Source organism: Bos grunniens, chromosome 18 (genome assembly GCF_055505025.1).
Source record: "Bos grunniens cultivar Pamir isolate PY7600 chromosome 18, Bosgru_T2T1.0, whole genome shotgun sequence".
NCBI classification, from domain to species: domain Eukaryota; kingdom Metazoa; phylum Chordata; class Mammalia; order Artiodactyla; family Bovidae; genus Bos; species Bos grunniens.
Window position 1 is genome coordinate 4525744 of NC_141182.1, and position 11515 is coordinate 4537258.

The 11515-nt window shown below is 42.4% G+C and overlaps 1 protein-coding gene across 1 annotated transcript; it reads left to right on the forward strand.

Moving 5' to 3' along the window:
* The first annotated feature begins 2385 nt into the window (after positions 1–2385).
* LOC147352956 (metalloproteinase inhibitor 1-like) lies at positions 2386–3987 on the forward strand. The gene is made up of 5 exons (XM_086349987.1): positions 2386–2500; positions 2667–2740; positions 2894–3008; positions 3286–3407; positions 3707–3987. The coding sequence occupies exons 1-5, from the start codon at positions 2386–2388 to the stop codon at positions 3944–3946; spliced, it is 666 nt and encodes a 221-aa protein (XP_086206113.1). The 3' UTR covers positions 3947–3987.
* Positions 3988–11515: the final 7528 nt, after the last annotated feature.

Consider the following 11515-nt stretch of genomic DNA (forward strand, 5'->3'; position numbering starts at 1 on the left):
GGTCACGGGTTGACCTCTGGTTGGGGAACTAAGATCCTGCATGCCATGTGGCATGACCAAAAACAAAATAAAAATAAAGAGGTTATCCTGGTTCATCTGAGTAGAGCCTAAGTAATCACAGGGATCTTTGAAATGTGGAAGAAGCAGGCAGAAGAGTCAGTAACATGTATTGTGATGTGAGAAAGACTTGACTAGCCATTGATGGCTTTGAAGATGAGAAGACATCATGAGCCAAAGAATGGGGGTGACCTCGCTCAGACGGAAAAAAAAAAAGAGAGAAAAGAAAAAATCTTCTTTAGAAGAGTACTAATGCATTTCAAACATATACATATACATATACAACATATACAATCATGTTTTAAGGTCTCCATAACCCGGTACTGATGAAGGAATGGACACATAGATAAACTGAATAGAATAGAAAATTATGTCTCAAATGCCTATGGAAATTTAGTATGTGATAAAGGTGACATCTCAATTAAGTACAGAGGATCTTATCTTTGTAATAAATGTACTAGGTTAATTGGATATATTTCCAATAAGGACCAAGGTAAAATTGTGTTCATGTACCATACTACGAGAAATTCCAAATGGGTTAGAGATCTAAATATAAAAAGTTAAATTATGTAAAAGATAGAAGAAATCATGGATAAAAATCCTCTAATCTCTCTTAACAGGGGAAACCATTGCTAACAATGTCTCAAATTCCAAAAGCAGTTAATCAAAACGTCGTTAAACTGATTATATTAAATAAATTTTTTAAACTCAAGAGGAGTAAATCATTATATGAGGAAAATTTGCAATCATTCTGTGAAGAGTTAACATGCTTAATACACAGTTTCCAAAAACAGAGGAAAAGTCTATAGGAAAAAAAATAGACAAGATATGGAAAAGTCACAGGAAAAAATTCAAATGGCTCCTAATCTCAATTCTATTTTTAGAAATCACTTCTAAAGACACATGGTCAAACATGAAATATATTAGCATGCCTGTTCATTGAAGTACTATCTGTAAGAGAAAATAACAGGAAACTGTTGAAATGATCAATCATTAGGAACTGGTTGGATAGTTCAGAGCACGTCAACGTGGAGTATTATACAACTGTATAAAGAATGAGGAATATATATCACTATGGTGTCATCTTAGAATATGCCATAAGATAAAAATGACAAGATGACAAAACATACATACATATAATATATGTTATATATATATATATATATATACACACAATGCTACAATTTTACCTAAGAGAGGGTATAAATGTGCTTACGCCTATGTTTATAAATGTTTCAGTTAGAAAAGCAATGGTAGGATAAAGCATAATACAATGATTTAAAGCCTAAGGGAGTAGGGCAGAGAATAGAGGTGTATGTAAAAACAGAAGTTAGGTGACTGAATACATCTTGTTTGGTAGATCTGGTATTGGGGCTGATTTTGTCTTTCCAAAATCATAATACAAATTTAAATTGTAAAAAAGTCCTAAAAATAAAACATACAAGCTTTTTCATTTTCTAGGGCTGCCATAACAAAACAACACATACCGAGCAGCCTGAGCTGGGCAGCAGTTTATCTCCTCATGTTTCTGAGCCTATGGGTCAGAGATCAAAGCATCAGCAGGACTGTTTTCTTCTCAGAGTACCTCCTTGGTTTGTGGGTGACCCTCTTCTCCTTGTATGTTCACATGTCTCTCTATGTGAGTTTGTGTCATCTCTTCTTCTTACAAGGACACCATATAGGATTAGGACCCAACCAAATGACCTCATTTCACCTTAATTCTCACTTTAAGGACCCTATCTCTAAACGCAGTCATGTTCTAAGGACTGGGAGTTAGGACTTCAGCATGTGAATCTTAGGGGACACAGCTCAGCCCATAATACTGCCCAGGAATATATGTGGAGTTGGTGGCTTTTTGAACAGCCATACAGAGAAGGATTCCAAATGACAAGGGCACTCAATAATCAGACCGTACCTACCAGTCTGGTTGATATGGCTGAAGGATGAAAAGGAAATGCAGATGAGAGAGAAAAGGTTCCCAGGGACTAGTACACCCAGTAATCACATTGTACCTCCCTGATGGATACACCCCAGGGTGAAAGGTGCAGGCGACTATTTATGCTTGTGGTGCTGGCCATTCTGCAGAAGCTGTGACACACCTCGGCTCAGCCCAACCGAGGTAAGGCGTCCCAGACGCGGGGCATGGATCTTGTGCCTTCGATCCCCAAGATCACAGGAGCTGGACCAATCTGCTCATGACCCTGGAGGTGAAGGGAGGTAGACAGTCTTCCAAAGCCAGCCTGGTTTCTGTCTAATGGTGGATGGGGGAGCTGGGCCAAAGAAAAAGCTCATGGTTTCACTCACGCCCTCTGTTCCCCAGGGACCACCATGGGTCCTGCCTTCCTGCTGGCCTTTCCTTTGCTGCTGGCTCTGTCAACACCCTGTGATGCCTGTGAGTGTAAAATTCAGCATCCTCAGACATTTTACTGTATGTCAGACATCGGTGAGTCAAGGGAGACATCAGAGAAGCATCCGTCAAGGAGGGTGGTGGGTCTCACAATGGGGTACAGAAACGCAGAGGTGGGGGAGCTCTGGCGATGGGAAAAAGGTCTCCAGGAGATTTAGGATGGGGACTCTTAAGTCAATGACCCATTTCTTTCTCCTCCCAGTTATAATAGGTAATATACTGGAACATGGAAGGGACACCGCATTAAAACGAAGCTACAGAATCAACATCACTCAGGTGAGACCCAACATCACTCAGGTGAGACCCAACACCTCCTCAAAATCAATAAGCTCTCCAATCTGTGCTTGCTGAGGGAGGTGGTTGTTTTCTGGATACCAGCAACTTCTATGAGAAACTGAGGTCCTGCTCTTTCGATCCCTCCCATCACAGATACTCAAGATTCCCAAGAAGATCCCCCCCATCACTTCTGTCTACACACCCAAGGACTGGGGTAGCTGTGGTTACGAGGTGAGGACTTCTCAACAATCACAGTTACTTATTGCAGGTGAGTACCCTGTCCACACTCTGCCCCTCCGCCTTGTGACCCACTCTACTTCTGCAACTCTAGCATCACCAAGGACCAAGGGCCCCTTGTCCATGACTTGACAGATTTTTCTAGGGAAGAATGCTAGACCATCATTCATGGCTGACTCTGTACCCTGACAGCCTCAGGGTTTCCAGACCCTCTGGGGCCAACTACCTGGGGGCCAGAGCGTGACCCTCCCTGGGGACACCCACACATGCTGTGCTGACTCTCAGGGTGTGCTCTCTGATCACTTCAGGCTATCTGAGGAAGGGGGCGCTGTACTTCACAAGATGCCACATGGTATATTTCTGGTACCGTCTCACCGACGAGCAGAGGTTAGGTTTCCAGGAGCTGTACAAAAACGGATGCAAATGTCAGGTGAGTGGCCTCCCCAGTCTTTTTGCTCTACTGCCCAGGCACTGGTGCATGACTTGCCCCGCGTCCTTGTGCCCAGAGTTCCCTCCCACCTACCTCCTTCTGTGGATGACCCCTACTCTCTCACCTTCCTCCTCTTCCCTGGCCTTCTCTTCCAGGTTCCATCCTGTCCCCCACCCCCTCAACACCTTTAGACTCTACCTGTATTCAGATCCCCGTTGCCCTCGTGTTTTCAAGAATGGGGTTGTGAACAGGAGAAGGCAGGGCATTGCGACAAGCCCCGGATCTCCCTCTCTCTCTAGATTCAGCCGTGCCTTCTCTGCTGGCGCCATTGCCCCCAGCCTGATAGGCGAGAGTGTGTGTGGAGGCAGAAAGACTGCAATTACAGGATATGGAACGGAGACCAGTCCCTGTACTCCATGTGCGCCCCCAGGCCCGATGGTCACTGTGGATGGACCAGAATCGACATCCTAAATTACCACCGCGAGACCACTCCTCCCCCACCCCGACAAACAACCCCTGAAATGTTGTATATTATGTGATAAGGTTTTAATATTCTGGTTTTTGACCTGGCTATTCTTAATAGAACTGAGTCAGTTTTGTATATAATACATTAACTGATAGGTGCACTTCAGTTTCATTTAGTTTCTGCAAGTAGTGTATGCATCAATAAAAGTATAAAAATAAACCCTAAGTTGACAAAACCAACCCTGGTAACAAATTCCTTTTATCTTCTCAAGATTCTTCAATCATCTTTTGTTTCGTATTTGTCCAGTAACAGCATGCCTGACCCTATTCCTTCTCATTCCAGAGTTTCTGACATTTCCTCATCTTACCAAAAGCAAGAGCCCAATGCCCATACAAAGGGATAAATCCAGAAATACTCGAATCAGACTCCCCCTGACATGCCCTAATCCTTTCCCACATGACAAGCATGAGTAAGAATTACTGGGCGAGGGAGGAAGAATATTCCTTAATCCCACTGAATCAAGACTCCTCTGCAAATATAAACATCATTCTTTGTCATATTAAAGTCCTTAAAATAAAATATGAAACTCAAACTTCTATAAGGCCACAAAGAGGAATATTTTCCAGAACTTCAAAACCCAAAAGGTACACAATATGAAGGAAAATATTAATTAATTTGACAACTTTAAAAATAAAATATCCTTCCAAAAGTAAAATACAGCACCACAAACACTGTAAAAATATAAAAATAGGTAATAAAATAATAAATATATAAGATGCAGACATAGATTGGAATTATAGAAGACTTAACAGCATTATGGTAAAAATGAGGTCTGAACAATGAAGGTTTTAAGAAATTAACTGGAGTTTGAACTCAAATTTTTCAACTTTAAAATTTTCCATGGTCCTCCTGAAAACAGTGTCTTCTTTCTTTATTCATTTTATTCAATTAACTGTTTTAATTTTGGAATAATTTTGGGTTTAAAAAAAATGGTGCCAAAATGATGACAGAAAATTCATACATATCCTTTATCGAGTTTGCCCTAAAGATAACATCTGTAATAATGGCACATTGGTCAAAACTAAGTAATTAATCTGAGCACAATTCTATGGACTAAAACCTCAACTCAGATACCCCATCCCCAGTGTCCTTGGCCCAGGGCAGCGATTCTATAGTCCTCATGCTGGCCTGCTTTCAGGATATTCAAAGCTTCACACGTGCTTGAGCTTACTGCTGTTGACACCACTGTACTGATCCTTGGGCCCATATCCCCATTCACTTTCACCTCAATTCCTATATGAACAGCAATCAGAGGGTGAGGTGAGTCCCTGGGAAAACACAGGAACTGGATGTGTATGTATTTGGGGGCATATATTTTAAAATTAATTTTTAAAATGTGTATGACATAATGTACTTTATGCCATTTTTTCCCTATGATTTCAAGTGTGGAAATATTCTCAGTAGGTCATGTATGATATACCTACAAGAGTTGCTTTCAGTTCAGTTCAGTTGCTCAGTCGTGTCCGACTCTTTGCGACCCCATGAATTGCAAAACGCCAGGCCTCCCTGTCCATCACCAACTCCCGGAGTTCACTCAGACTCACGTCCATCAAGTCAGTGATGCCATCCAGCCATCTCATCCTCTGTCGTCCCCTTCTCCTCCTGCCCCCAATCCCTCCCGGCATCAGAGTCTTTTCCAATGAGTCAACTCTTCACATGAGGTGGCCAAAGTACTGGAGTTTCAGCTTTAGCATCATTCCTTCCAAAGAAATCCCAGGGCTGATTCCTTCAGAATGGACTGGTTGGATCTCCTTGCAGTCCAAGGGACTCTCAAGAGTCTTGTCCAACACCACAGTTCAAAAGCATCAATTCTTTGGCACTCAGCTTTCTTCACAGTCCAACTCTCACATCCATACATGACCACTGGAAAAACCATAGCCTTGACTAGACGAACCTTTGTTGGCAAAGTAATGTCTCTGCTTTTGAATGTGCTATCTAGGTTGGTCATAACTTTCCTTCCAAGGAGTAAGCATCTTTTAATTTCATGGCTGCAGTCACCATCTGCAGTGATTTTGGAGGCCAAAAAAATAAAGTCTGACACTGTTTCCATTGTTTCCCCATCTATTTCCCATGAAGTGATGGGACTGGATGCCATGATCTTTGTTTTCTGAATGTTGAGTTTTAAGCCAACTTTTTCACTCTCCTCTTTCACTTTCATCAAGAGGCTTTTTAGTTCCTCTTCACTTTCTGCCATAAGGGTGGTGTCATCTGCATATCTGAGGTTATTGATATTTCTCCCAGCAATCTAGATTCCAGCCTGGGCTTCTTCCAGTCCAGCGTTTCTCATGATGTACTCTGCATATAAGTTAAATAAGCAGGGTGACAATATACAGCCTTGACATACTCCTTTTCCTATTTGGAACCACTCTGTTGTTCCATGTCCAGTTCTAACTGTTGCTTCCTGACCTGCATACAGATTTCTCAACAGGCAGATCAGGTGGTCTGGTATTTCCATCTCTTTCAGAATTTTCCACAGTTTATTGTGATCCACACAGTCAAAGGCTTTGGCATAGTCAATAAAGCAGAAGTTGATCTTTTTTGGAACTCTCTTGCTTTTTTGATAATCCAGTGGATGTTGGCAATTTGATCTCTGGTTCCTCTGCCTTTTCGAAAACCAGCTTGAACATCTGGAAGTTCACGGTTCACATATTGCTGAAGCCTGGCTTGGAGAATTTTGAGCATTACTTTACTAACGTGTGAGATGAGTACAATTGTGTGGTAGTTTGAGCATTCTTTGGCATTGCCTTTTTTGGGGATTGGAATGAAAACTGACCTTTTCCAGTCCTGTGGCCACTGCTGAGTTTTCCAAATTTTTTGGCATATTGAGTGCAGCACTTTCACAGCATCATCTTTCAGGATTTGAAATAGCTCAACTGGAATTCCATCACCTCCACTAGCTTTGTTCGTAGTGATGCTTTCTAAGGCCCACTTGACTTCACATTCCAGGATGTCTGGCTCTAGGTAAGTGATCACACCATCGTGATTATCTGGGTCGTGAAGATCTTTTTTATACAGTTCTTCTGTGTATTCTTGCCACCTCTTCTTAATATCTTCTGCTTGTGTTAGGTCCATACCATTTCTGTCCTTTATCGAGCCCATCTTTGCATGAAATGTTCCCTTGGTATCTCTAATTTTCTTGAAGAGATCTCTAGTCTTTCCCCTTCTGTTGTTTTCTGCTATTTCTTTGCATTGATCGCTGAGGAAGGCTTTCTTATCTCTTCTTGCTATTCTTTGGAACTCTGCATTCAGATGCTCATATCTTTCCTTTTCTCCTTTGCTTTTCGCTTCTCTTCTTTTCACAGCTATTTGTAAGGCCTCCCCAGACAGCCATTTTGCTTTTTGCATTTCTTTTCCATGGGGATGGTCTTGATCCCTGTCTCCGGTACAAAGTCATGAACCTCAGTCCATAGTTCATCAGGCACTCTATCTATCAGATCTAGTCCCTTAAATCTATTTCTCACTTCCACTGTATAATCATAAGGGATTTGATTTAGGTCATACCTGAATGGTCTAGTGGTTTTTCCTACTTTCTTCAATTTCAGTCTGAATTTGGCAATAAGGAGTTCATGATCTGAGCCACAGTCAGCTCCTGGTCTTGTTTTTGTTGACTGTATAGAGCTTCTCCATCTTTGGCTGCAAATATAATCAATCTGATTTCGGTGTCGACCATCTGCTGATGTCCATGTGTAGGGTCTTCTCTTGTGTTGTTGGAAGAGGCTATTTGTTATGACCAGTGCACTTTCTTGGCAAAACTCTATTAGTCTTTGCCCTGCTTCATTCCGTATTCCAAGGCCAAATTTGCCTGTTACTCCAGGTGTTTCTTGACTTCCTACTTTTGCATTCCAGTCCCCTATAATGAAAAGGACATCTTTTGGGTGTGTTAGTTCTAAAAGGTCTTGTAGGTCTTCATAGAACCGTTCAACTTCAGCTTCTTTAGTGTTATTGGTTGGGGCATAGACTTGGATTACTGTGATATTGAATGGTTTGCCTTGGAAACGAACAGAGATCATTCTGTCATTTTTGAGATTGCATCCAAGTACTGCATTTCAAACTCTTTTGTTGACCATGATGGCTACTCCATTTCTTTTGAGGGATTCCTGCCTGCAGTAGTAGATATAATGGTCATTTGTGTTATATTCACCCATTCCAGTCCATTTTAGTTCGCTGATTCCTAGAATGTTGACGTTCACTCTTGCCATCTCTTGTTTGATCACTTCCAATTTACCTTGATTCATGGACCTGACATTCCAGGTTCCTATACAGTATTGCTCTTTACAGCATCGGACCTTGCTTCTATCACCAGTCACATCCACAACTGGGTATTGTTTTTGCTTTGGCTCCATCCCTTCATTTCTTCTGGAGTTATTTCTCCACTGATCTCCAGTAGCATATTGGGCACCTACTGACCTGGGGAGTTCCTCTTTCAGTATCCTATCATTTTGCCTTTTCATACTGTTCATGGGGTTCTCAAGGCAAGAATACTGAAGTGGTTTGCCATTCCATTCTCCAGTGGACCACATTCTGTCAGACCTTTCCACCATGACCCGTCCATCTTGGGTGGCCCCATGGGCATGGCTTAGTTTCATTGAGTTAGACAAGGCTGTGGTCCTAAATCAAATCCCTTATGATTATACAGTGGAAGTGAGAAATAGATTTAAGGGACTAGATCTGATAGATAGAGTGCCGATGAACTATGGACTGAGGTTCATGACTTTGTACCGGAGACAGGGATCAAGACCATCCCCATGGAAAAGAAATGCAAAAAGCAAAATGGCTGTCTGGGGAGGCCTTACAAATAGCTGTGAAAAGAAGAGAAGCGAAAAGCAAAGGAGAAAAGGAAAGATATGAGCATCTGAATGCAGAGTTCCAAAGAATAGCAAGAAGAGATAAGAAAGCCTTCCTCAGCGATCAATGCAAAGAAATAGCAGAAAACAACAGAAGAGGAAAGACTAGGGATCTCTTCAAGAAAATTAGAGATACCAAGGGAACATTTCATGCAAAGATGGGCTCGATAAAGGACAGAAATGGTATGGACCTAACACAAGCAGAAGATATTAAGAAGAGGTGGCAAGAATACACAGAAGAACTGTACAAAAAAGATCCTCACGACCCAGATAATCATGATGGTGTGATCACTCATCTAGACCAGACATCCTGGAATGTGAAGTCAAGTGGGCCTTAGAAAGCATCACTACGAACAAAGCTAGTGGAGGTGATGGAATTCCAGTTGAGCTATTTCAAATCCTGAAAGATGATGCTGTGAAAGTGCTGCACTCAATATGCCAAAAAATTTGGAAAACTCAGCAGTGGCCACAGGACTGGAAAAGGTCAGTTTTCATTCCAATCCCAAAGAAAGGCAATGCCAAAGGTTGCTCAAACTACCACACAATTGCACTCATCTCACACGTTAGTAAAGTAATGCTCAAAATTCTCCAAGCCAGGCTTCAGCAAACTGTGAACTTCCAGATGTTCAAGCTGGTTTTCGAAAAGGCAGAGGAACCAGAGATCAAATTGCCAACATCCACTGGATTATCAAAAAAGCAAGAGAGTTCCAGAAAAGAGTTCCAAAAAAAAAACTTCTGCCTTATTGACTACGCCAAAGCCTTTGACTGTGTGGATCACAATAAACTGTGGAAAATTCTGAAAGAGATGGAAATACCAGACCACCTGATCTGCCTCTTGAGACATCTGTATGCAAGTCAGGCAGCAACAGTTAGAACTGGACATGGAACAACAGAGTGGTTCCAAATAGGAAAAGGAGTATGTCAAGGCTGTATATTGTCACCCTGCTTATTTAACTTATATGCAGAGTACATCATGAGAAACGCTGGACTGGAAGAAGCCCAGGCTGGAATCTAGATTGCTGGGAGAAATATCAATAACCTCAGATATGCAGATGACACCACCCTTATGGCAGAAAGTGAAGAGGAACTAAAAAGCCTCTTGATGAAAGTGAAAGAGGAGAGTGAAAAAGTTGGCTTAAAACCCAACATTCAGAAAACAAAGATCATGGCATCCAGTCCCATCACTTCATGGGAAATAGATGGGGAAACAGTGGAAACAGTGTCAGACTTTATTTTTTTGGCCTCCAAAATCACTGCAGATGGTGACTGCAGCCATGAAATTAAAAGACGCTTACTCCTTGGAAGGAAAGTTATGACCAACCTAGATAGCACATTCAAAAGCAGAGACATTACTTTGCCAACAAAGGTTCGTCTAGTCAAGGCTATGGTTTTTCCAGTGGTCATGTATGGATGTGAGAGTTGGACTGTGAATAAGGCTGAGCACCAAAGAATTGATGCTTTTGAACTGTGGTGTTGGAGAAAACTCTTGAGAGTCCCTTGGAAGGAATGATGCTAAAGCTGAAACTCCAGTACTTTGGCCACCTCATGCAAAGAGTTGACTCATTGGAAAAGACTCTGATGCTGGGAGGGACGGGGGCAGGAGGCGAAGGGGACGACAGAGGATGAGATGGCTGGATGGCATCACTGACTCGATGGAAGGGAGTCTGAGTGAACTCTGGGAGTTGGTGATGGACAGGGAGGCCTGGCGTTTTGCGATTCATGGGGTCACAAAGGGTCGGACACGACTAAGTGACTGAACTGAACTGTGGTTCTAGTGTGATTAGACTGACTAATTTTCTTTGAGTATGGTTTCAGTGTGTCTGCCCTCTGATGCCCTGTTGCAACACCTACCATTTTACTTAGATTTCTCTTACCTTGGAGGTGAGGTATCTCTTCACGGCTTCTCCAGCATAGCGCAGCCGCTGCTCCTTACCTTGGTCAAGGGGTATCTCCTCACCGCCGCCCCTTCTGACCTTGAACGTGGAATAGCTCCTCTAGGCCCTCCTGCGCCCGCGCAACCACCGCTCCTTGGAGGTGGGGTTGCCCCTCCAGGCCGCGGCCCCTGGCCTTGGGCGTGTAGTAGGTCCTCTCGCCGCGCTAAATGCGTCGGTCGCAGCCGCCCACGCTAAATGCGCTGGTCTAATGGTATATAAAAAGTAAATAATGTTCTGTCCTGGTCAGAGTGTACATTAATTACCTGAATATAAATTAATTGCCTCAATTTACCAATGGTTTCAGTTTGCTCCAGAATATTTATTACTGTGGGCCTAACATCACTGAACTGAAGATTTCTTGAGATGGTAACAAGGTTGAGATGTACTCTCACCTCATGTGACAATGCTATGAACAATGGCTTTCAGGAGCATCTGGAGAAGCTTTAATCATTTCACAATTACTCTAGGCCTTCTCTTTATTCCCAAAAGTGGTGGCTATATTCTTCTCTTTCTCTTTTCCCTTTAGTGCTTATCATTTGCTAACTTTAGTTTGACCGCTAGTAGCTCTTAAATAACGCCTTTCACCTTATTCCAAGTCCACGCTTTCTCCCTCAACAGATTTTGCTCTTTTTCACCTTTGCTGTAAACCTCAAACCAGGGTCCAGTTGCAGACTTACACAATAATTCTATATGATGAGTTACCATTTCCAGGTCCCTGTCAGAGACAGTGAAGACTCTGAGATTAGGCAGGGGAAAAATTACTTTTAACAAAAATACCAAAGGCAAAGGAAATGAGTCTGGACA

What these genes read in the sequence shown, in the direction of transcription:
- LOC147352956 (XM_086349987.1), top strand. Translation starts at nt 2,386, where the DNA reads ATGGGTCCTGCCTTCCTGCTGGCCTTTCCTTTGCTGCTGGCTCTGTCA. An exon ending in ACAGAATCAACATCACTCAG is followed by an intron (nt 2,741 to 2,893) that starts GTGAGACCCAAC and finishes CTCCCATCACAG; the next exon opens with ATACTCAAGATTCCCAAGAA. An exon ending in ATCACAGTTACTTATTGCAG is followed by an intron (nt 3,009 to 3,285) that starts GTGAGTACCCTG and finishes TGATCACTTCAG; the next exon opens with GCTATCTGAGGAAGGGGGCG.